This window comes from Rosa rugosa, chromosome 4 (genome assembly GCF_958449725.1).
Source record: "Rosa rugosa chromosome 4, drRosRugo1.1, whole genome shotgun sequence".
NCBI lineage: Eukaryota > Viridiplantae > Streptophyta > Magnoliopsida > Rosales > Rosaceae > Rosa > Rosa rugosa.
The window spans coordinates 3,595,521-3,622,475 of NC_084823.1; the positions used below are offsets into that span (position 1 = coordinate 3,595,521).

Below are 26,955 nucleotides of genomic sequence, written 5' to 3' on the forward strand. Positions count from 1 at the left end.
AAGATTCGATCTCTTCTTTCCTCTGAACTTTCAGATCTCCAATACCCCTTCATCGACCTTAATCCTTCTAAGGTCAATCTCCCACAAACACTCAACAACTTCGTTCTTCAATTTACACTTCCTCTCAACTCATCACCATGGAACCACGAACTCTGCAACTAATGGAGCTACAAACCCAGCAACAAATCGAGGATGTAGGAAACAACCAAGCAGCCGGGAGTAGTGCCAACACAGATTTCTGGCGAAGCCGTACCAGGTGGATTCCTACTCCAGATCAAATAAGAATCCTCAAGGATCTTTACTACGACAAGGGAGTTAAGTGCCCAACTACAGAGCACATTCACGAGATCTGTCTCCAGCTGAACCAGTATGGACAGGTTGAGGGCAAGAACATTTACTTTTGGTTCCAGAACGTCAGGGCTCGAGAGAAGCAGATGAAGAGGTGCAATCAGGCTGCTCAAGTGCCCATGGGAACTAGTTCTCCTGGTACTGGTGGATCCATTGATCTCAATTTGGGGTCCACTGGTTCTACTGGTGCTGGTGGATCCATCGACATCAATTTTGGGCCAGCTGGTGGATCCATTGACATCAATTTTGGGCCCACTAGTTCTACTGGTGCTGGTGGATCCATTGATCTCAATTTTGGTTCCACTGCTTCTACTGGTAATGAAGGATTTATTTACTTAAATTTTGTTTCATAATCTTCCTCACCCTTCAATACTAATACCAGTACAACTCTTTTGGCACAACAGGAGGACAATCTTCCATGGAACAACGAGGAGGAGTTCGCCAGGAGTTTGAAACTCTTCCTCTGTTCCCCGTGCACGGCGAGGACGTCTATGGTAACCCGAAGACTACTTCCGAGGAAGGTAGCGCATATGATTACTATTTCGGTGGCTCAGGCGGTTACAACCGTGGATCTCCAGTTTCTCTTGAGCTCAGCCTCAACCCATCCGGAGCTACTGATTAGGCTTAGTATAGCGTAGTTCCAATTTCCTTTTTGTAATATTAAATCAATAAGATGGTGTGCATGTTTTCTTTTCTTTTTGTTTAACCAACAACAACACCAAGGATCGAACCTTGGTCACCCAATACTATTTTCAAAACCATAAACAACTCTACTGCACACATCTTTCATAATTGGCATCCCCCTATGAGGAGCTTAGAGTATTAACTCTATTGCCCCAGCACTAATTAAAGTGGTAAAAGACTCATCCTAAAATCAATAAGATTGAATGTATGTTGATACTTTTCCAAAATCACAACAAACACTCAAATAATTTCAAACACAACAAGATAGTATTGCACACACAAACAAAGTTGTAAAAGACTTCTCTGTTAAATAACGAAAGATGCATCATGCGACATACCACATAGAACAACACTTTACAAAAAGAATTCACACGCAAAAGTCTACTATAGACATCAAGCACAGCCTGTCACAACACACCAAGGAATTAGGTTCTCCGGTATCACACTTCGCTTTAGTAAGAAAAGTCTTAAGTCTAATAAGGCACCTCTATTCCTCACACCTTGCTAAAATTAGCATCCATTTGTCTCATAATCTCTCACACTCCTATCATATTGAGTTGTGAGATCAATTCTCTTTCCAACTACTCCTAACTCCTAAATCCTCAACATTTTTCACCATTTCAACCTAAGAATAGAATTCATCACATCAACCACTAATGGAACAGGCAGCTCAACCTCTAATGCCTACACCTCATCCTCAACTGTCTCCATAGAAAGATCATGTTCCTACAAAAAACTAGACCTCTACCTAAGGGTCTACCTCAATCCTTAATTATGCTTCCCAATCTGTCCATTACTTTGGAAGCATAGCAATACGTGGTTAAAACTTGTACAACACTCAAACATAGCATAAGTCAATACAAGTACCTAATAACCAATATACTAACACACTGAGGGTATTTCATAACTCCTAATACGACCTAACGTCCTAGATGACTTCTAACACTCTTACATACCAATGACTTGATCAATACCGAAGAGCACACGATGGGGATCCGCTGCAGACGGGCCATCACTCGGAAAGTATTGACAAATCATTAAATATGCACCTTACGCTCTGATACCAAACTGTCACGCCCCGAATTTTGAATAAAGGATTCAAATCCGAAACATGATTAATAACAATTACAAATAACGTTCTGAACTTTTTTCTCAAAACCAACCACACCTTACACCTCTTAATAATACATAAACCAAATCCTCAAGCTACTTATTACAGCACACTCTCACCAAATCAAATAGTAAAACTCAAATGAGTATAATTCTCCTCACAAAACAAATGCTGTAAATCTAATACTAATACTCTAAACCGCACGATCACTGCTCTGATTCTCCTGACCTGTAAGATTACCCGCTACACAATTTGAATAGTGTACCGGGAATTGCAACAACACAAAACCCGGTAAGCTTTTGACAGCCCGTATGAGTAAACAAGAAAGAACTGTTGATTTATTCAATTATATTTATTATAACTCAAGTAAACAATCAACACAGTCACACGGTAACTCCAAAAATCACATAAACATAAAAGCAAGTATATTCTCGATACTCTCTTTTAAAACTCAACATTTGACTGATCACAACCAACAACTATTGCAACATTAATATGTGAAATAACATTAAAGCAAAGCATGCTTGATTCCCTTTCCACTAACACCTTCACATATTAACAATATATCACAGATAGATATTTGATCAAAATAATATAAGTACATCTTTCATTTTAGTGAATTTTCGGATTAACTGGTAACAAATCATAAATCCACGTGTTAGGGTCCATAATACCAAAACACAGGAAAGCCAGGTTGACTGGTAACAATTCATAAATCCACATGCTAGGGTCCACTATACCAAAGCACGGGTAAGCCGCAGCATACTCAAGGTCCACCATACCAAGGTATGTATACTCAAAGTATGCACAAAGCAACCGTATGCACAAAGCAAGGTTCCTAAGAGTATAATAGTGCACTATCTGTAGGGACTAGGGCCCAAGGCTAACTTCCACATAACACCAAAACACATTTACCAGTAATTCACTTAAGCACGGGGTTGTTGTAATCACCCGGCTTCACAATTGTACTTTTCAGACATAATCAAAATCACAAAATACAATCTTTATGATTTATAGATCGTATATATGTATATGTACACCCACATAAAGAGACATATTATTTCAAGATAAATCTTTATTTCTTAAAATAATTTCCACATATTCACAATTGGGCATATAAAATAGCTTTCACACCACATGATCAACATTTCATTATTCAACAATTAAATGCGAGATTAATAGCTTGAATAATATCCAATCCAGTCTCAATCATTTCATCACACCAATCACACGTCAACCAATATATATATTCCACATAAATATATATATACGTAATCATCCGCTCAGGGATGACCACTAATACCAACTATAGTTCAAGCATAAAAACCGTGAAATTCATTTGTATAACAAAATCATTTTACTTACCTATGGACCGTAGTTGATCAAGTCCATATGATTTAAAACAAATATTTATTCCATAAATATTTTCACACAATTGCGACAAAAATAAAGTAATTAAATTTATTCGGTTCGTAATATGAACCACGTGAGGTTTACTCACCTCTAATCCAGCTGCGTCTTCTTAACAGCTCAAACTACAATTCCACGAATCGTCCGCCAAATCAATCCATCGATCACCTAATCCAATAATGATCTTAACTTAGCCAACAACTCATAAACGTACTTAAACGACGATCCAACGGTCGGATTCAAATTAAATGATGATCCAACGGTCAAATCCTCACAGATCGCCTTTAGGATCATCCTCCTAAATTATCATGAAGATCCAACGGTCTGATCTTCCTGAATCGCCCTTACTAATATGTCCATAATTTTATATGAAAATCCGACGGTCAGATTCTCACGAATCGCCTTCAGAATTACTGTTTTACAATTATACGAAGATCCAACGGTCGGATCTTCGCCCGTGACCTCACAAAGTCATCGGGACAGTCATACGATCAACATATTAAAATTTGAAGCAAAACCGATGGTCTGATCTTCGCAGATCGTAAACCGTGGATAAAACGTAAAAACCGTAAATAGTAACGTAAAAACGTAAATCCACTATTTATCAACTTTTTCTAACATGACCATGTTATATATCAAAACGCTCGTATGGATGCATAGATCATCGCCTAGATAATGAAAACTCGAAATATGGTCTGACGCGCCGCCACAAGCGGTGGTCAGTGGGCGGTCAACGCGGCGGTCAACTCCGGGTCAACCACCTCCGATGGCAAAGCGACCAACTACAAACTTGTTCAAAATGAAAGGGTGATCGACTTCCATACCTGGAGCTAAGTCTGGTTTGGCCTAGATCGTCCTAGATCAAGCTTGGAAGTTGGATTAATCCGGAGCGTCTGATCTGATTCCAGATTGAATCAGAGCCGTCGAAAAAGTCAAACCTTGATCAAGCGCTCTACACCCAAAATCGTCATGCAAGGCCTATATGGGGATGATCAGGAGGAAGAGGACATCACGAAAATGGGAAGGATCGGCCGAGGGAACGCCGGAAAACTTGAAATCCGGCCGGGTCACCGATCGGTGGCTGGGGAGCTCCGATCTCCTTCTGGGGGCAGCTGCGGTGCAAGGGGAGGCCACCAGGCGGCTGGGCGTGGCACGGCGAGTCCGGAGAGGGCCGGGTCGTGGCCAGAGGACGCCGGAGGAGAGAGATGGATCCGGGTCGGGTCAAGCGGTTCGGCCGCGTGGGAGAGGAGAGAGAACGGAGAATCCGGGGGACCAATTTGCAATTTTGAGAAACTTTCGTCCTTCCGAAATAATTCGGATTCTTCACCTATTTATAGGAAAATCCCAATTTTCAAATATTCATAACTTATTCATACGAACTCCGAATATTACGTTCCACATATGCACGAGATCGTATCGATGAGCTCTACAACTTTCATGAAGGAAGTTTTCCCAAATTCCGTATGTATAAAAAGTCAATTTCCACGAGCCCCTAAATAACGTTCGATTTCGAAAATAAAATCGTTCGAACTAATTCCACAACTTCTCCAAGCTTCGTACTCGCTCCCACTATCGTGAAATCATTTCTAAAAATCCATGGAAGTTAATTTGGATTTTTTGGGGTATTACAGTCTACCCTCCTTAAAGAAATTTTGTCCCGAAATTTAATCGTGAGTCCATTTCTCCCGATTAAAGTTTTCAGAACACTAACCAAGCATCAACTTGATCACCACAATTCTTACTTCAACTACCACGCCTGACTATACTATCTCCAACTTTACCAATACTGTAGAAATCTACAGATACCATACCGTAGAAATATACAAAGCTACGGTTCTATGTATAAAAATACGTCTGTATACTGAGCGTATACAAGATCCAAAAATAAATGTAAGAGGCAAGGGTCGAACTCCCGACCTCGAACACAAAAGTTTTGCTCCCAACCACTGAAGCAAGAGCTGCTTCCAATAATATATGCTCACGTGTTATATTTATTATGTCATAAGCGACATAAATAAAATAAAAAGGGTGGCAAGGTTCGAAACCTTAACCTGCTGCACAAAGGCTTTGCCCCCCAACCACTGGAGCACAAGCTGTGCTTAATATAATGTGCACAAATGTTATACTTATTATGTCATAAACGAACATAATAAAAATAAACAAGAGGCGAGGTTCGAACCTCAGACCTCTTGCACATGAATCTCGCTCTCAACCACTCGAGCACAAGCTGCTCTCGATGATAACTATACCATTCCTTTTATTTAAACCAAGCTGTTTCAAATTGTTTCAACAATCCGGCCCAAAACACCCAAAACTGTTGCAGAAATCCGGCCCATGAATTTCATCCCAAAACTATTCAGAAATTTGGCCCAAGGATTTCACCCAAAACTATTTCAGAAGTTCAGCCCATTGGGCCTCCACCCACAACTACAGTGAGGGCCTTGATCCGAGACAAGCCCACGTACGGCCCACCTGCCACGGCTTATCCCTTCCGTGATTTAAGGCAATCAGAATCACTTTCGGCTAAAGCTGTCTGCCACAGCGCCTCGAGATTCGGCATGTCCCCTTACACGCTCAACACGCGCCAACAGCTTTTCCGGGTTTCGGGGCGACTTTAATCCAACGCGTGGATTCAAATTCTGAGATCGTTCATCCAACGGTGGAGATCTGCTCACCTTGTTCTATAAATAGGTGCATTCTGGAGACGCGACTGTTCACTCCAAAGGAAAAGAAATTTTCTTCCGAGCTCAAGCCTTTCTCTCTCAACTCTTCAGCCTTTCTCTTCTCAAATCCCCAGTTTTTCACTCTCAGATCTTCAATCTTTTCCTCCAAATCTTCAATCCTTCTTTCTCAGATCTTTTCTTCCATTTGAAGATTCGATCTCTTCTTTCCTCTGAACTTTCAGATCTCCAATACCCCTTCATCGACCTTAATCCTTCTAAGGTCAATCTCCCACAAACACTCAACAACTTCGTTCTTCAATTTACACTTCCTCTCAACTCATCACCATGGAACCACGAACTCTGCAACTAATGGAGCTACAAACCCAGCAACAAATCGAGGATGTAGGAAACAACCAAGCAGCCGGGAGTAGTGCCAACACAGATTTCTGGCGAAGCCGTACCAGGTGGATTCCTACTCCAGATCAAATAAGAATCCTCAAGGATCTTTACTACGACAAGGGAGTTAAGTGCCCAACTACAGAGCACATTCACGAGATCTGTCTCCAGCTGAACCAGTATGGACAGGTTGAGGGCAAGAACATTTACTTTTGGTTCCAGAACGTCAGGGCTCGAGAGAAGCAGATGAAGAGGTGCAATCAGGCTGCTCAAGTGCCCATGGGAACTAGTTCTCCTGGTACTGGTGGATCCATTGATCTCAATTTGGGGTCCACTGGTTCTACTGGTGCTGGTGGATCCATCGACATCAATTTTGGGCCAGCTGGTGGATCCATTGACATCAATTTTGGGTCCACTAGTTCTACTGGTGCTGGTGGATCCATTGATCTCAATTTTGGTTCCACTGCTTCTACTGGTAATGAAGGATTTATTTACTTAAATTTTGTTTCATAATCTTCCTCACCCTTCAATACTAATACCAGTACAACTCTTTTGGCACAACAGGAGGACAATCTTCCATGGAACAACGAGGAGGAGTTCGCCAGGAGTTTGAAACTCTTCCTCTGTTCCCCGTGCACGGCGAGGACGTCTATGGTAACCCGAAGACTACTTCCGAGGAAGGTAGCGCATATGATTACTATTTCGGTGGCTCAGGCGGTTACAACCGTGGATCTCCAGTTTCTCTTGAGCTCAGCCTCAACCCATCCGGAGCTACTGATTAGGCTTAGTATAGCGTAGTTCCAATTTCCTTTTTGTAATATTAAATCAATAAGATGGTGTGCATGTTTTCTTTTCTTTTTGTTTAACCAACAACAACACCAAGGATCGAACCTTGGTCACCCAATACTATTTTCAAAACCATAAACAACTCTACTGCACACATCTTTCATAATTGGCATCCCCCTATGAGGAGCTTAGAGTATTAACTCTATTGCCCCAGCACTAATTAAAGTGGTAAAAGACTCATCCTAAAATCAATAAGATTGAATGTATGTTGATACTTTTCCAAAATCACAACAAACACTCAAATAATTTCAAACACAACAAGATAGTATTGCACACACAAACAAAGTTGTAAAAGACTTCTCTGTTAAATAACGAAAGATGCATCATGCGACATACCACATAGAACAACACTTTACAAAAAGAATTCACACGCAAAAGTCTACTATAGACATCAAGCACAGCCTGTCACAACACACCAAGGAATTAGGTTCTCCGGTATCACACTTCGCTTTAGTAAGAAAAGTCTTAAGTCTAATAAGGCACCTCTATTCCTCACACCTTGCTAAAATTAGCATCCATTTGTCTCATAATCTCTCACACTCCTATCATATTGAGTTGTGAGATCAATTCTCTTTCCAACTACTCCTAACTCCTAAATCCTCAACATTTTTCACCATTTCAACCTAAGAATAGAATTCATCACATCAACCACTAATGGAACAGGCAGCTCAACCTCTAATGCCTACACCTCATCCTCAACTGTCTCCATAGAAAGATCATGTTCCTACAAAAAACTAGACCTCTACCTAAGGGTCTACCTCAATCCTTAATTATGCTTCCCAATCTGTCCATTACTTTGGAAGCATAGCAATACGTGGTTAAAACTTGTACAACACTCAAACATAGCATAAGTCAATACAAGTACCTAATAACCAATATACTAACACACTGAGGGTATTTCATAACTCCTAATACGACCTAACGTCCTAGATGACTTCTAACACTCTTACATACCAATGACTTGATCAATACCGAAGAGCACACGATGGGGATCCGCTGCAGACGGGCCATCACTCGGAAAGTATTGACAAATCATTAAATATGCACCTTACGCTCTGATACCAAACTGTCACGCCCCGAATTTTGAATAAAGGATTCAAATCCGAAACATGATTAATAACAATTACAAATAACGTTCTGAACTTTTTTCTCAAAACCAACCACACCTTACACCTCTTAATAATACATAAACCAAATCCTCAAGCTACTTATTACAGCACACTCTCACCAAATCAAATAGTAAAACTCAAATGAGTATAATTCTCCTCACAAAACAAATGCTGTAAATCTAATACTAATACTCTAAACCGCACGATCACTGCTCTGATTCTCCTGACCTGTAAGATTACCCGCTACACAATTTGAATAGTGTACCGGGAATTGCAACAACACAAAACCCGGTAAGCTTTTGACAGCCCGTATGAGTAAACAAGAAAGAACTGTTGATTTATTCAATTATATTTATTATAACTCAAGTAAACAATCAACACAGTCACACGGTAACTCCAAAAATCACATAAACATAAAAGCAAGTATATTCTCGATACTCTCTTTTAAAACTCAACATTTGACTGATCACAACCAACAACTATTGCAACATTAATATGTGAAATAACATTAAAGCAAAGCATGCTTGATTCCCTTTCCACTAACACCTTCACATATTAACAATATATCACAGATAGATATTTGATCAAAATAATATAAGTACATCTTTCATTTTAGTGAATTTTCGGATTAACTGGTAACAAATCATAAATCCACGTGTTAGGGTCCATAATACCAAAACACAGGAAAGCCAGGTTGACTGGTAACAATTCATAAATCCACATGCTAGGGTCCACTATACCAAAGCACGGGTAAGCCGCAGCATACTCAAGGTCCACCATACCAAGGTATGTATACTCAAAGTATGCACAAAGCAACCGTATGCACAAAGCAAGGTTCCTAAGAGTATAATAGTGCACTATCTGTAGGGACTAGGGCCCAAGGCTAACTTCCACATAACACCAAAACACATTTACCAGTAATTCACTTAAGCACGGGGTTGTTGTAATCACCCGGCTTCACAATTGTACTTTTCAGACATAATCAAAATCACAAAATACAATCTTTATGATTTATAGATCGTATATATGTATATGTACACCCACATAAAGAGACATATTATTTCAAGATAAATCTTTATTTCTTAAAATAATTTCCACATATTCACAATTGGGCATATAAAATAGCTTTCACACCACATGATCAACATTTCATTATTCAACAATTAAATGCGAGATTAATAGCTTGAATAATATCCAATCCAGTCTCAATCATTTCATCACACCAATCACACGTCAACCAATATATATATTCCACATAAATATATATATACGTAATCATCCGCTCAGGGATGACCACTAATACCAACTATAGTTCAAGCATAAAAACCGTGAAATTCATTTGTATAACAAAATCATTTTACTTACCTATGGACCGTAGTTGATCAAGTCCATATGATTTAAAACAAATATTTATTCCATAAATATTTTCACACAATTGCGACAAAAATAAAGTAATTAAATTTATTCGGTTCGTAATATGAACCACGTGAGGTTTACTCACCTCTAATCCAGCTGCGTCTTCTTAACAGCTCAAACTACAATTCCACGAATCGTCCGCCAAATCAATCCATCGATCACCTAATCCAATAATGATCTTAACTTAGCCAACAACTCATAAACGTACTTAAACGACGATCCAACGGTCGGATTCAAATTAAATGATGATCCAACGGTCAAATCCTCACAGATCGCCTTTAGGATCATCCTCCTAAATTATCATGAAGATCCAACGGTCTGATCTTCCTGAATCGCCCTTACTAATATGTCCATAATTTTATATGAAAATCCGACGGTCAGATTCTCACGAATCGCCTTCAGAATTATTGTTTTACAATTATACGAAGATCCAACGGTCGGATCTTCGCCCGTGACCTCACAAAGTCATCGGGACAGTCATACGATCAACATATTAAAATTTGAAGCAAAACCGATGGTCTGATCTTCGCAGATCGTAAACCGTGGATAAAACGTAAAAACCGTAAATAGTAACGTAAAAACGTAAATCCACTATTTATCAACTTTTTCTAACATGACCATGTTATATATCAAAACGCTCGTATGGATGCATAGATCATCGCCTAGATAATGAAAACTCGAAATATGGTCTGACGCGCCGCCACAAGCGGTGGTCAGTGGGCGGTCAACGCGGCGGTCAACTCCGGGTCAACCACCTCCGATGGCAAAGCGACCAACTACAAACTTGTTCAAAATGAAAGGGTGATCGACTTCCATACCTGGAGCTAAGTCTGGTTTGGCCTAGATCGTCCTAGATCAAGCTTGGAAGTTGGATTAATCCGGAGCGTCTGATCTGATTCCAGATTGAATCAGAGCCGTCGAAAAAGTCAAACCTTGATCAAGCGCTCTACACCCAAAATCGTCATGCAAGGCCTATATGGGGATGATCAGGAGGAAGAGGACATCACGAAAATGGGAAGGATCGGCCGAGGGAACGCCGGAAAACTTGAAATCCGGCCGGGTCACCGATCGGTGGCTGGGGAGCTCCGATCTCCTTCTGGGGGCAGCTGCGGTGCAAGGGGAGGCCACCAGGCGGCTGGGCGTGGCACGGCGAGTCCGGAGAGGGCCGGGTCGTGGCCAGAGGACGCCGGAGGAGAGAGATGGATCCGGGTCGGGTCAAGCGGTTCGGCCGCGTGGGAGAGGAGAGAGAACGGAGAATCCGGGGGACCAATTTGCAATTTTGAGAAACTTTCGTCCTTCCGAAATAATTCGGATTCTTCACCTATTTATAGGAAAATCCCAATTTTCAAATATTCATAACTTATTCATACGAACTCCGAATATTACGTTCCACATATGCACGAGATCGTATCGATGAGCTCTACAACTTTCATGAAGGAAGTTTTCCCAAATTCCGTATGTATAAAAAGTCAATTTCCACGAGCCCCTAAATAACGTTCGATTTCGAAAATAAAATCGTTCGAACTAATTCCACAACTTCTCCAAGCTTCGTACTCACTCCCACTATCGTGAAATCATTTCTAAAAATCCATGGAAGTTAATTTGGATTTTTCGGGGTATTACTGAAGTGGAATTCAGGTGAGGAGAAATTCCCTCGAGATGAATCTGGGTGAGAAGAATTCATGATGGAGCAATTTCAGCGAAAGAAAAACTTGATGGAGCCATGTTGGAATTGGCCTCAACTATATGATAGTTTCAAACGAGGAGAACAGACTCTTGGTTATGGTTTGCACAAGAGTGTAAAAAAATAAAGTGCAATCATATGAATCATCTAAAGAAGTTGTTAAAAACCCAGGAGATAATTCAGATAGTGATGATGTCAGAGGTGGTACAGCAACTCCGGATAGTTCTGATGATGAAGATGGTGGAAGCAGAACAGGTGGTGGACGTGAAAGATATGGATATGGACAATCTTCTATGAGTGGAGGATTGAACCAAATTACCTATGAAAGTAATTTTGATCATGCCACCCAAGATGAAGACCACGGAGCTAGAAAGCTAGTCATGGTGCTCAAGTGAAGATTGTTTATGGGAGGGAAATAACAGAGGCGGCAACTGATGATCAAAGCAAGGATTATCCTTCAGCCCCGACTCTGAAGACTACGGTGATCCAATGCACATAACAAATTCCTTAGACGTGATCCAAAGGTTTTGCCGCCATTTCCATTTTTATTTGGGGCCATTTTCATTTTCTGTGATAGAATTGAATTTGATGACCTGCTTCCACTAAAAGAGTTTAATTGTGTGTGAAGTCAGGTGCAAAAAGCTATTGCATTTGACAAGAAGGCTCACCATGGCCAACTACGCAAAACCGGAGACCCTTATTTAGTCCATTGCATCCAGTGGCGGATCCAGGATGCGAGAGCTGTCTAGGCTAATTAGTTGTCCAGGATCCCCTTCTTTCTACAGTTCAGCCTCATATTATCTACACAAACACCATACACAAGCAAGACAGATTTAAAAGAGATAGCCGAGTAGCCGACTAAGACGAGTGAAACAAAGTAACAAACCCAAAAGGCCAAAACCGATTCCTAAACAAATCCAACAATCCCAAATTCCCAGAATCCCAGGCAATTAGCCAAACAAATCCAACAATCCCAGAAACCCAGGCAATGAGGCAATCAAAATCCCAACTCACAATTCATGGAGCTATGGAGTGATGGAGGGCCAGAAGCCTAGAACTCTTCCAGAAACCCAGGCAATCAGCCAATCACTCATTCACTCGGTCACTCCAGTCTGCAACTCTGCAAGAAGCCAAGAATCTCTGCAAATCTGCAAATCGAACAAGATACCCAGTGAAATGGAATATACCCAGTGAACCCACATTAAGAAAATCGAACAAGATATGAAATTGGCTTAAAGGAGACTAGGAGAGTGAGAGAAACCTTGGGCAGTTGGGCATTAGATCGGGCAATGGAAGGGAGAGGTGGAGATTGGAGAAGAAAAGGCGGAGCCGCCGACCGCGGAGGGTCTGATATTTCCAATGAGTGAAAAATAGGCGAGGATTGAGGAGGCGAAGAGAAGAGAGAACACTTCTCCAGAACTCGAAGCAGTCGACGTCTCGTCGGTCTCGAAGCTGTGGCTGGGGGAGAACGCAGCTCAAGGCTTAATTTTTTTTTTTTTTTTTTTTCTTTGGGTATGGGCTGAGATATATATATATATATATACTTGGCATGGCAGTTTTTTGGGCAAAAAACTGTCTAGGCTTGAGCCCATACAGCCCACCATGTAGATCCGCCCCTGATTGCATCCATACAGGAAGAATTAATCTTGGCCACGTTGGTTCCTTCAAGTGGCGAACGACTACTACGGTGACGCGTTGAGTTTGAGGAACAAAATGACACTTTTGCTGATAATCACCCCCGGCGAAGCCTCGAGGTCGACTCCGATGACTTAGAAGACGACCTTGATTCGGTAACGCCTCACTGTTTCTCTTCAATTTTCTTGAACAGAATTTACCAGTGTTCTAAAACTCGGCCGCCTAGGCGCTGGGCGGTGGCTCTCCGATTCGAGGAATGCCAACTCGGTACTATTGGGCGGGCAAATGTTCGGCGGCCGCCTAGGCAGTTTTAGGCGGGTCTGGGCGGGTCTGAGCGGATCTAGGCGGATCTGGGCAGAATGGATTTCGAAACCTGAAAATTTTTCAAGATCATGAATTCTTCTCTGTCCTCTGTAAAACATGTCTTGGTGAGATCAGATTGCACTCAGAGCTCCGCTTCTAAATTTCTGACCCAGAGTGAAATTGAGAGATAGAGATGGAGGGGGAGAGAGAGTGTGTGCCGTGATTTCGATCCAGTTGCTGGAGGGGGAGGGGGAGGGGGAGGGGGAGGGAGAGAGAGAGAGAGAGAGAGGGGAGGAGCAGCGAGGAGAGCAGGAAAAGAGAAAAAAATTTGTTCTTTACCGTATTCTCTCTCTGACAGAGAATAAATAGGATTAATTGTTCTTTCCAATGGCATCCTTTCCATTTTCCAATGTTCCCCTACCCCTTAATTCATTTATTAACTTTGAATCGACAGACATTGGAATATGAAAATAAAATATGTTATTATAGAGTATCTCATTATTCTTCTTTATTAATTATAATAAGAAGCAAATATATTTTGAGTCTATATATACTCTTATTTATATTTTTATATGCTATAAAAATGAATTAAAAATTAAAAAAATATAAACCGCCTAGGCGCCGCCTAGTCACCCGCCTAGGCGTCTAGGCGCTAGTCCCTTGGTCACCGTCCGACTAGCGCCTAGCGATTTTTCGAACCTTGGAATTTACTTGATTTTGAGAAATTGAGCTGAGCTTAGTGATGTTTGGGAGTTACATTGCAAGGTGAAGACTGATACTTCGGCTTTGGAAGCTAGAAATGGAAAAGACATATAGGGAATATTATAGGAGAGACTTAATTTCACCAGAGATAAGTACCGTGAGGCACGATTGAAGCAGTATAAGAACTATGAGAGCCTCGGTCGGCCTCGTCAAGACCTCGACTTCATTCCTTTTGATCTTATGCGTGCCTCAATTTTCAGCCGGATCGATTTCTTTTGTTTGTGTACTAACTACTAACTCTTGTGAATGTTACAAGAGCGCTTGCAAGTGGAGAAGGGGTAGAGGTTCTATGACTTCCACTACAACACAAAGCTTGTCAAGTCCACAATTGTGCATTTTCAGGTAGAGATCTCTATCATGATCTTGTTTCTCGTAACTGTTTGAAATGATTTTGAACAAAATTAGCTTTTGATTTTGTTTCCATTTCAGTTTTTCAGAATTTCATTCATATGTAGTGGTGCACAATGCATACCTTCATATTCATACTCAATTTGCATGTCCAAGTCCTTGCATTCATTTTGTTAGGCAAATCTTGTGCTGTTCCATATGTAGTGCACACCTTAAATTTTCATTATATAAGTCCTTGCATGTAGTTCATATGAAGGGTGTTTTATATGTTATATAACTGGTATAGATGGGGTATGTTTGCAAAAACTTTGGAGTTTAGATTTCTTTTGATTTTCTTGCCTTGCTGCTAGATACAAATACAGTCATAACCTTAATATATATATATATATATATATATATATATTTGCTTTAGTTCTATGTATATCAATAGTTTGGTAGTTTTGCAGGTACTATAAAAAAAAAATGTTATATCATTTGTGATGGATATCTTAATTTATGATTATGGTTCTGTGCCTCAATCATTCACCGGAAGGTATGGAGTTCATCAAAATTCTGTCTTTGTTGGGCATGTTTATAGATCTTGTATAAATCTGAGATGTAACCAATTTACCTACCTAAACTGTAGCTGAAGGTGACCAATCGGTGGGTTCAACACTCAGAAAAGGGGATAGCAATGCCTCCAGTTACTGGCCGTCTGCGACGATTGAGCAAGATTCTGAAAGAAACGACATATCTTCGCCATTGGAAATTTTGTAAACCAGCGCTTACTTAAACTAGTACATGACGTCATACGTGTTGCCATTGTTTTGACTTAAAGTTGGCAATGGATAGGAGGCACCTGTTTGATCGCTCATTTCCTATCCGCTGACAACTAACCGTATGAAAGGGGCTTCCCTATTTATTGGAAACGCGTCAACCGACTTTTTAGGTGGATGAAAAGAAAGCCCCACACGCTCATTTGAAGACTAATAACACCAATTAGTTCCAAATTACTTTGATAAGAGAAGTAAAAAAGAAAAACCAGATTCTTGAAATAGTTGAAACAGTAGTCAATTAATGTGGAACACTATAAATAGATAGCCAACCCTCACCAAGTGTACACCAAAACAAAACAATAACCATGAGATCTTATTATTGCCTTATTTTCTTGTATGTTCACCTACTTTCGTCACAAAATTACTTTGCTTTTGCTTTAGCCAGTTCAACTACTGAAGCGCAAGCCCTTCTGAAATGGAAAGCCAGCTTACAAAATCAAACCCAGCCTATCAACTCATGGATGATACTTCCACCAATCTCGTGTTCTGGGTCACTTCCCAGTACAAATAATGCCACCAATACTTCCACCAATCCCAAAGCAATTGCAAACCCATGCATTTGGACTGGTATCTCGTGCAATGCTGCCGGAAGTGTCAACAGGATAAACCTTACCAATTATGGTATACAAGGTATGCTACATGAATTCTCATTCCTGTCATTCCCTAGTCTTGTGTATCTAAACCTCGACTCAAATAAACTCTTCGATGTCATACCACCTGGAATTAGTTTCCTCTCGAAACTCAGTTTTCTTAATCTATCTAGTAATCAATTTTCTGGGAAAATCCCGCCAGAAATTGGTCTTCTAAGTAGTCTCACATTTCTCTATCTCCATTCAAATAATCTCTCTGGCTCCATTCCAAAAGAGGTAGGGAACTTGAAATCTTTGATGGATCTACAGTTGGGCATCAATTAACTCAGTGGTTCAATTCCGACAACATTGGGTGATCTGACCAACCTTACCATTCTCCATCTCCATACAAATAATCTTTCTAGCCCTATTCATATGGAGATAGGAAACTTGAAATCATTGGTGAATCTAAGCTTGAGCACCAATCACCTCAGTGGTTCAATTCCGACAACACTGGGTGATCTGACCAACCTTACCAGTCTCTATCTCCATACAAATAATCTTTCTGGCACTATTCCGATGGAGATAGGAAACCTGAAATCATTGGTGGATCTAGAGTTGAGCACCAATCAACTCAGTGGTTCAATTCCGACAACATTGGGTGATCTTACCAACCTTACCACTCTCTATCTCCATACAAATAATCTTTCTGGCCCTATTCCTACGGAGATAGGAAACTTGAAATCATTGGTGAATCTAGCCTTGAGCACCAATCAACTCAGTGGTTCAATTCCGACAACACTGGGTGATCTGACCAACCTTACCAGTCTCTATCTCCATACAAATAATCTTTTTGGCACTATTCCTATGGAGATAGGAAACTTGAAATCATTGGTGGATCTAGAGTTGAGCACCAATCAACTCAGTGGTTTAATTCCGACAACACTGGGGGATCTGACCAACCTTACCACTCTCTATCTCCATACAAATAATCTTTCTGGCACTATTCCTATGGAGATAGGAAACCTGAAATCATTGGTGAATCTAGCCTTGAACACCAATCAACTCAGTGGTTCAATTCCGACAACATTGGGTGATCTGACCAACCTTACCACTCTCTATCTCCATACAAATAATCTTTCTGGCCCTATTCCCATGGAGATAGGAAACCTGAAATCATTGGTGGATCAACAGTTGAGCTCCAATCAACTCAGTGGTTCAATTCCGACAACACTGGGGGATCTGACCAACCTTATCACTCTCTATCTTGATACAAATAATCTTTCTGGCCCTATTCCTATGGAGATAGGAAACCTGAAATCATTGGTGGATCTAGTGTTGAGCACCAATCAACTCAGTGGTTTAATTCCGACAACACTGGGGGATCTGACCAACCTTGCCACTCTCTATCTCCATACAAATAATCTTTCTGGCCCTATTCCTACGGAGATAGGAAACTTGAAATCATTGGTGGATCTAGCCTTGAGCACCAATCAACTCGGTGGTTCAATTCCGACAACACTGGGGGATCTGACCAACCTTGCCACTCTCTATCTCCATACAAATAATCTTTCTGGCCCTATTCCTATGGAGATAGGAAACCTGAAATCATCGGTGGATCTAGTGTTGAGCACCAATCAACTCAGTGGTTTAATTCCGACAACACTGGGGGATCTGACCAACCTTGCCACTCTCTATCTCCATACAAATAATCTTTCTGGCCCTATTCCTACGGAGTTAGGAAACTTGAAATCATTGGTGGATCTAGCCTTTAGCACCAATCAACTCAGTGGTTCAATTCCGACAACACTGGGGGATCTGACCAACCTTGCCACTCTCTATCTCCATACAAATAATCTTTCTGGCCCTATTCCTATGGAGATAGGAAACCTGAAATCATTGGTGGATCTAGTGTTGAGCACCAATCAACTCAGTGGTTTAATTCCGACAACATTTGGGAATTTGAACAACCTTACCAGTCTCTATCTCAATTCAAATAATCTTTCAGGAACTATTCCTATGGAGATAGGAAACCTGAAATCATTGGTGAAACTAGTGTTGAGCGACAATCAACTCAATGGTTCAATTCCAGCTTCATTATGTGACTTGCATAACTTGAATATCTTACACCTCCGTGACAACCAACTTTCTGGCTTCATCCCTCCAAAGCTGGGAAATATCCAGAAATTGATCGAATTGGAATTAGATACAAATCAATTTTCCGGTTATTTGCCACAGAACATATGCCGAGCTGGATCGCTTAGAAAGTTTACAGCATCCATCAACCATCTAACTGGCCCAATCCCAAAAAGCTTAAAAATCTGCACAAGCTTATTCAGAGTGCGTCTTGACCAGAACCAGTTGAAAGGTAACATATCTGAAGACTTTGGCGTTTATCCTAGTCTCAATTTTATAGATTTGAGCAACAATCAACTTTACGGTGAAATCTCACCAAATTGGGGATTGTGCAAAAATTTAACATCGCTACGAATTGCGGGAAATAAACTTACTGGTTCTATACCAGTTGAGATTGCTACCGCAACCCAAATTCAAGAGCTGAATATTTCATCAAATCGTTTGGTCGGGACGATTCCGAAAGAGTTTGGGAGATTGACTTCACTGGTGAAGCTGATGATGGATGGCAATCAACTTTCAGGTCGTGTCCCTTCAGAGTTTGAATCATTGGCTGATCTAGAATATCTTGATCTATCAACAAACAAATTCAATGATTCAATTCCAAGCTTTGTAGGTGACTTTCTCAAGTTAAGTTACTTGAATTTGAGCAACAACAAATTCAGTCAAGCAATTCCAATTCAGTTGGGGAAGTTAATTCATCTGTCCAAACTAGATTTGAGTTTTAACACACTTGAAGGTCAGATACCATCAGATATTAGCAACATGCAGAGTCTGGAGATACTGAATATATCCCACAACAATCTTTCTAGTTTCATTCCAACCAGTTTTGAAGACATGCGTGGGTTGTTGTATGTAGACATATCCTACAATGACTTGGAAGGTCCACTTCCCAACAACAAAGCATTTCAAGCTGCTACTCAAGAAGCATTACAAGGGAACAAGGGCTTGTGTGGCAACGCACGATTTTTGCAACCCTGCAATAAACAAAGCCCAACAAAGGACCATAAACTCGTATTTATGATAATGTTCCCTATTCTTGGAGCATTTGGGCTTCTAGCCTTTATATTTGCATTGGTAGCAAAAAGGAAAAAGAAGCATCAGCATGGAGAAAAAACCAACATGAATGAAGAAATTTCTATTTCTATATTGAAGTTTGATGGAAAGACGATGTTTGAGGAAATCGTAAGGGCAACAGAAGATTTTGATCCCATGTATTGTGTACATACCTCCAATAATGTGGAGTATTTGCTATCTCACCAAGCACAAGTAACCCCCACTTTGGGACATCAACGAGGCATGGCAAGGCCCAACCGAGACATGCATCGTGTAGCCCTATGTTCAGGCTACGCGGCGGTATCCGGAAGTCGCAAAACCGCCACCGGGAAGTCGTGTTCCCGCCCTTGCCAACATGCCTCCATAACATAGCTTTCTGCATGTTAAATAGACTAAGGAATTGTATGGTTGCTTGTCCCACATCGAAGAACAAGTAGAGGAGATGGCTTCCTTGACTTATAAAGGAACTCTTCTCCCACTTAGATAGACATTCCATATCCAACATCCCATTACATCTTTTGTAATCCCCTTGGGCCGCAAGGCTCGACACACTAGTACAACATTCAAGTGGACGTAGTCTCCCGCTCATGCGGAGGCGAACCACTATACATCTTGTGTCACTCTCTCTGCCTCTCTCTCTTTTACTTATCGTTAATTAGATCCCCACGGATCAAAGCATTAACATATTGCATAGGGCAGGGAGAACAGGGAAGTGTCTACAAAGCAACTTTGTCATCCACTTACACGGTAGCCGTGAAGAAACTCCATTTGCCATGCGATGATGACAAGAATCTTCAGAAGGCATTCTTGAATGAAATTAGGGCACTAACTGAGATGCGTCACCGAAATATTGTGAAGCTTTATGGTTTCTGTTCACATAGGCTACACTCATTTTTGGTGTATGATTATCTGGAAAAGGGTAGTTTGGCCACAATGTTGAGCAAAGATGAGGAAGCAAAAGAACTGGGGTGGAGTAAAAGGGTGAATATAGTTAAAGGTGTAGCTCATGCCTTGTGTTACATGCATCACGATTGTTTGCCACCGATTGTGCATCGGGACATATCGAGCAAGAATATTTTGCTGGATGATGAGTATGAGTCCTGTGTGTCAGACTTTGGCACTGCTAAGTTCTTGAACCCAGACTCAGCTAATTGGACTGCCCTTGCAGGCACATATGGATATATTGCACCAGGTAATATTTGTTTTTCTCTGGTTTCTATTTTTATTAACTCATTATTATCACTATATACGGACATTTGACTGTTTGAGATTTGACTGAGCAGAGCTTGCTTATACTATGGAAGTGAATGAGAAGTGCGATGTTTATAGCTTTGGAGTGGTGATATTGGAGACAGTTATGGGAAGACATCCGGGAGATCTACTCTCATCTCTATCTTCGGGGGCGTGTTCATCATCGTCCACTGCATTACCAGCCCATCAATTGCCAGTTGTGGATGTTTTGGACCAACGCATTTCCCCTCCTACACGTGAAGTTGCAAGAGAAGTTGTCTCTGTTTTGAAGGTAGCATTTGCATGCCTGAATTCCAGTCCTCAATCTCGTCCATCAATGAAGAAAGTTTCTCAACACCTCTAAACTCAAAGACTGCATTTGTCGGATCCAATAGCTATGATAACATGCGGTGAATTGCTTGCTTCTAATGGTTTCACTGCCTCATGAATTTTGAATCAGCAATGTTCTTCTTTATCCACCAACATTTTTGTTCAGCCTGCCTTGCCTTTTTTCGGCACAATCCAATTCTTGCTTTCTCTCCTTTCACTTTTCTTCATCCTCAGATTCCTTTCATCCCTCCAAAAGAAAGCACTTTTCTCCCCCAGTTCTAGGTAATTTTGATTCTGATTTACTGTGAAATCTCAGTTTTTGTGTATTCTGTATCAGAAGATTTCTGTGTCTAGGTTTCAATGGCGTATTTCCAGAACGATGACCTGGAAAGCACAGCAATGCTCAAGCTCTTCCTCCACAACTTCCACCGTCTCCCTCATCTCCGACTCTCTCCACGGCGCCGTCACCTCCACCATCACTCAAGTCGCTGTCACCGCCGTCACCATCGCCTCCACTAAAGTTGATTTCTTGTGGCCCAAACTCGCAACACAGCCAGTTTGGGCTGTGATCCAAAGGTTGTATGTAAGATCATACCTATTGCACAACAATAGATATGAACTAGCTATTATATGTTGTATGCATCAGTTAATGTAAATGAGCTATTTTGAATTCAAATGTAAATACATTAGCCAATATATATAAACTTTTAAGTAATCGAATTAAGTTTATATATTAGAATATGTGTTAAAGAATTTCAAATTCAAATGTGTGGTTATCCAGACAAATTTATTAGGAAGTTATTTTGACAGTTCCTTGATGGAAGGAACTGCCATGTAACTGCTGTGTTCAACAGCTTTATAAATAAAGTGGAATTTGTATTTGATCCCTGCTAGAGCATAAAAACGCTCTCATTGAGTTTGTCCCATCAAGCAATAAAGAGAGATACGGTGTGTATCTAGGAGAAGATCAGATAGATAACGGCAGCAGATCACCAAATGGATAACGGCAGCAATCCACCAAGTCAGTTTTATGATTTTATTTCATAACATTGATTTAACATTTGAGATAGTATACTTGAGTTATAAGTTTATGTTTCATATTGAATCTAACAATTGGTATCAGAGCAACTATGCTCAGATTTAGATCAATGTTCATTATAATGCAAATTTATATATATCCTGGGACTTGATGATAACATGCTGTTGTTCGTGTAAATATATCTGCATATCAATTAAATACAAAGCGATAGTGACTTTTACTGCTGTTATCTGTATAAACTGAGTATTGTTTTTATCGAATTATATAATGATTATTTGTTATATATATACATGTGAAAATTGTATCTAACTTCAGAAACTACTGCATATTTCATGTAGATTCATATTGCTGCCAAAGTAGCCATGATTATACTGATATATGCAATAGGGTAAATAGAATTTTTCTTTCTGAATGTGTTCTGCATATGTATTCAATGCTATCAAAATAGTTGTAATGTATATGTATGAACATACATTCACAGAAGAAAATATGAAGAAAACTTGAAAGTTTAAATTACAATCTAACTTCCAAAGCGGTTGGATATCAAGATTAGGCTTTCTGGTATAACATATGTATGATAATGAACATTCATAAATATATCGTTAGAGATAAGTGTATCACAAATGATACCAGCATCTTGAACATGATATATGTTTATTTATCTATCTGTACGTGATTCATTTAAAATGTTTATTCTATATGAATTAACATTTGGGATATGTATATGATTCTAGTATATAGTCAAACTAGAATATATGTTGAATGACTGATTTAAATTAATTTCATTCCAGCCATGCATTTTCCAATGAGCATTAATCAAATTGAATTGCTCAATGGATTGAATTTCAAAAAGTGGAAGGGAGACATAGAACTCAATCTAGGCATACTAGACTTTGACCATGTGTTGAGAGAGGATCCACCAGCAGAACTGACTGCTAATGCATCTAAGGAGGCCAAAGACAGGTATTCACAGTGGCATAGGCACAACAGGATGGCACTGATCTGTATGAAAAAGAGCATGACTGATGCTGTGAAGGGAGGCATTCCCGATTCTGAATTTGCAAAAGTTTATTTCAATTCCATTGCTGAGAAGTATAAAGTTTCTGACAAAGCTGAAGTTAGCACCCTGATGAATGCACTGACGGGAATGAAGTTCACTGGACATGGAAGTATAAGGGAGTATATAATGAAAGGGATAGATATTGCTGGAAAATTGAAGGGCCTGAACATGAACATTGATGATCCTTTTCTGGTGCACATGTTGCTGAACTCTTTCCCAGATCAATACAGTCACTTGAAAAGCCTTTACAACACACAGAAAGAAAAATGGAGCCTAAATGAATTGATTTCCATTTGTGTGCAAGAGGAAGATGAAATGATCAAGAGGGGAAAAACAGTCAACATCAATTATGTTGCAAAGCCAAAAGTTAAGAAAAATTTTGGCAACAAGAACTTTAAGTCCAGTTCATCTAAATCTGCTGCTGTGAAAAATGACCTGAATAAGAATAAGTCTCTCAAAACCAGTGGTCCAATGAAATGTTTCTTTTGCAAGAAAACAGGTCATTTCAAGAAGGATTGTGAGGGATTCAAAAACTGGTTGAACAAGAAAGGTACATTTCTATTAAAATCAGTTTTTAACTTAGAGTCACATGCATTTGTTGATGATAATTCTTGGTGGTTTGATACTGGCTCACCCATTCATATTGTTAATTCAATACAGGGATTATCAAGCATAACAATCCCAAACAAGAATGAAACAAGGGTATGCACTGCAAGTGGCCAAAGGGTGGCAGTTCAAGCTGTAGGAATTGTTAAATTAGTTTTCAAAAATCAGTTCGTATTAGTACTAGAAAATGTGTATTGTATTCCTTCAATCAAGAGAAACCTAATATCTGGTTCTCAATTTGTAATGAATGATGGTTTTAGTTTCTCTAGTAATAATAAAGCTATGTTTTTCTTTAAAAATATGTCTTGTTTTGGTGATGCAACATTAATCGATGGCTACTGGTGTGTTAATTGTTCTAATATTGCTGTTGTTACTCAAGTACAAAATCATGATATTTTCAACGTGTCCAAATCTTCTGGTGTTAAAAGGAAAAACCAGCAGCATGTATCTTCTTTTCTTTGGCACAAAAGGCTAGGACATATTTCTAAACAAAGATTGCATGAGTTAGTCAAGCAAAATATTCTTCCTGCATTGGATTTTAGTGATTTTGAAACCTGTGTGGATTGCTTGAAAGGAAAAATGACAAATTTGAGAAATTTCAGTTCCAAAAGAAGTGAATCATTGCTTGAGCTAATCCATACAGATGTTTGTGGTCCATTCCCAGTAAACACTATTTGTGGAAATTCTTACTTTGTGACTTTTATTGACGATTTTTCAAGGTATTGTTTTGTGTATCTGATTTCTGACAAGTCACAAGTTTTAGATGTTTTCAAAATTTTCAAAATTTTCAAAACTGAGGTAGAGAGACAAACTGAAAATCTTATTAAAGTAATCAGGTCAGACAGAGGAGGGGAGTATTATGGAAAATATTCAGAGAAAGGGCAACATAAAGGACCGTTTGCTACATATTTGGAACAATGTGGCATTGTTGCTCAATATACTACTCCATACACACCTCAGCAAAATGGTGTTTCTGAAAGAAGAAACAGAACTTTGATGAACATGGTTAGAAGCATGTTTTCCAGATCAGGTTTACCAAGATTTCTATGGGGAGAGGCTTTGAAAACCGCAAATTACATTTGCAATAGAACACCAAGCAAAGCAATTAAGAATACCCCATTTGAAAATTGGTGTGGCTATAAACCAAGCCTAAATCATCTACATGTTTGGGGTTGCAAGGCAGAGGCAAGAGTATACAATGGAGAAAGTGACAAGCTTGACTCAAAATCAATAACTTCATATTTTATTGGTTATTCAGAGAAGTCCAAAGGATTCAAATTTTACTGTCATTCAAGAACCAACAGAATTTTTGAGACACATAGAGCAACCTTCTATGATGAAATGTTTGATCAAAATGAAGATGTAAGTGAGGGGACCAGTGTTGATCAAATGTATAACAACATGGATGATTGGTTCATTTTTCCAGAATTTGTGCCACCTGAAACACGGATGATTAGTGAAGCACTCATACCAGCAGCACAAGGTGAAGCATTCATACCAGCAGCACAAGTTGAAAATCAATCTCAAGCAGTCAATTTTGGAAATCAAAATGATCCAAACGATGATGTTCAGAACAGTGAAAATGCAGAAATCCCAGCAGCAGAAGCACAAGAAGTCTTGAGAAGATCAGAAAGATCAAGAAAATCTGCAATATCCAATGATTATCATCTATATTTGACTGCAATTGAGTTTGATTTGGGGGAAGAAAATGATCCTGTTTCATTAAAAGAAGCTATGCAATCTAATAACAGCCACAAATGGAAGTTAGCAATGGAAGATGAACTTCAAAGCATGTCACAGAATGGAGTTTGGACATTAGTAGATAGAACTGCAGATTTGAAACCAATGGCTGCAAATGGGTTTATAAAACAAAAAGGGATGCAAATGGCAAGATTGAAAGATACAAAGCTAGGCTTGTGGCAAAAGGATACAATCAGAAGGAGGGTATAGATTACAATGAGACTTTTTCACCAGTCTCAACTAAAGATGCCTTCAGAGTTATGATGGCTTTGGTTGCACATTACAATCTAGAATTGCATCAGATGGATGTTAAGACAACATTTTTAAATGGAGACTTGCAAGAAAACATCTACATGCTTCAACCAGAAGGGTTCATTGAGGATGAAAAGAAAATCTGCAAACTTAACAAGTCCATCTATGGACTCAAGCAGGCATCCAGACAATGGTACTTAAAATTTGCTGCTGTGATTTCAGATTTTAGCTTTGAAGAAAATAAATTAGATGAGTGTGTGTACTGCAAGGTTAGTGGGAGTCATTTCATATTTCTAATTTTATATGTGGATGATATCTTATTAGCCAGCAGCAATATTGGTTTGCTGAAAGACACAAAAGAATTTTTGATGAAGAATTTTGACATGAAGGATATGGAGGAAGCTTACTATGTACTTGGAATAGAAATCAGCAGAAACAAAAATCAATGCACGCTGGGATTATCACAAAAGAATTACATAGATAAGATGTTGCTGAGATTTGGTCTAGAAAAATGCAGATCAGGAAGTGCTCATGTTTCTAAAGGTGATAAGTTGCACAAGGGGCAATGTCCTCAAAATGTTCTAGAGAGAAAAACCATGGAGAATGTACCTTATGCTAGATTGGTTGGAAGTCTCATGTATGCACAGGTTTGTACCAGGCCAGATATAAGTTTTGCTGTCAATATGTTGTCCAGATATCAATCAAATGCTGGACATGCATGAACATTGGGTTGCTGGAAAGAAAGTTTTGAGATATTTGAAATCTACCAGAGATCACATGCTGGTATACAAAAGGATTGAAGATTAAGAATTGAAAGTGGAATGTTATACAGATGCTTCACACAAACAGGACTTGGATGACTTGAAATCAACATCTGGATATATTTTCATGTTTGCTGGCGGAGCTATCTCATGGAAGACTAATAAGCAATCATTAACTGCTACTTCAACTTTTCAAGCAGAATACATTGCAATATTTGAAGCTACTGCACATGCTTTGTGGTTGAGAAATTTTATTTCAAGAATGAAAGTGGTGGATTCAATTGAAAGGCCATTGACCATTTACTGTGACAATGCAGCTGCTGTGTTCTTTTCAAAGAACAACAAAAGGACTTCTGGATCTAGAAACATTGATGTTAAGTATTTCTCTGTGAGAGAAAGTGTGAGAGACAATGAAGTAGAGGTGACCAAAATAGGTACAAAAGACCAACTTGCTGATCCATTGACCAAAGCATTGCCGGTTTCTGTGTTCATCAGACATGTGGAAAATATGGGAGTTTTAGGCAGTATCGACGGTTAGTACTAAGTTACTAGTAACTATTTAGTAATGCATTGTTATTAATCATCTCAGTCATAATCAAGTTCATTCATACAATTTTGAATGAAATTGTTTTATTCAAATATAGCACTG

At 39.6% G+C, this 26,955-nt stretch overlaps 2 protein-coding genes and 1 long non-coding RNA gene across 3 annotated transcripts; 2 read left to right on the top strand and 1 right to left on the bottom strand.

The window, feature by feature from the left end:
- Nucleotides 1–6,736: 6,736 nt before the first annotated feature.
- On the top strand, nucleotides 6,737–7,467 carry LOC133742615 (uncharacterized). The gene is made up of 2 exons (XM_062170305.1): nucleotides 6,737–7,087; nucleotides 7,177–7,467. The coding sequence occupies exons 1-2, from the start codon at nucleotides 6,859–6,861 to the stop codon at nucleotides 7,392–7,394; spliced, it is 447 nt and encodes a 148-aa protein (XP_062026289.1). The 5' UTR covers nucleotides 6,737–6,858; the 3' UTR covers nucleotides 7,395–7,467.
- A 4,941-nt stretch (nucleotides 7,468–12,408) lies between these two features.
- Nucleotides 12,409–13,020, bottom strand: LOC133743394 (uncharacterized). The gene is made up of 3 exons (XR_009863094.1): nucleotides 12,929–13,020; nucleotides 12,682–12,815; nucleotides 12,409–12,468 (listed from the first exon to the last, which is right to left on the bottom strand). It is a non-coding gene; the product is annotated as an uncharacterized LOC133743394 (long non-coding RNA).
- A 3,514-nt stretch (nucleotides 13,021–16,534) lies between these two features.
- On the top strand, nucleotides 16,535–20,939 carry LOC133744182 (probable leucine-rich repeat receptor-like protein kinase At1g35710). The gene is made up of 3 exons (XM_062172325.1): nucleotides 16,535–19,446; nucleotides 19,972–20,480; nucleotides 20,572–20,939. The coding sequence occupies exons 1-3, from the start codon at nucleotides 16,535–16,537 to the stop codon at nucleotides 20,880–20,882; spliced, it is 3,732 nt and encodes a 1,243-aa protein (XP_062028309.1). The 3' UTR covers nucleotides 20,883–20,939.
- Nucleotides 20,940–26,955: the final 6,016 nt, after the last annotated feature.

What these genes read in the sequence shown, in the direction of transcription:
- LOC133742615 (XM_062170305.1), top strand. Translation starts at nt 6,859, where the DNA reads ATGAAGAGGTGCAATCAGGCTGCTCAAGTGCCCATGGGAACTAGTTCT. An exon ending in TGGTTCCACTGCTTCTACTG is followed by an intron (nt 7,088 to 7,176) that starts GTAATGAAGGAT and finishes TTGGCACAACAG; the next exon opens with GAGGACAATCTTCCATGGAA.
- LOC133744182 (XM_062172325.1), top strand. Translation starts at nt 16,535, where the DNA reads ATGGAGATAGGAAACTTGAAATCATTGGTGAATCTAAGCTTGAGCACC. An exon ending in ACAGAAGATTTTGATCCCAT is followed by an intron (nt 19,447 to 19,971) that starts GTATTGTGTACA and finishes CAAAGCATTAAC; the next exon opens with ATATTGCATAGGGCAGGGAG. An exon ending in ATATGGATATATTGCACCAG is followed by an intron (nt 20,481 to 20,571) that starts GTAATATTTGTT and finishes TTGACTGAGCAG; the next exon opens with AGCTTGCTTATACTATGGAA.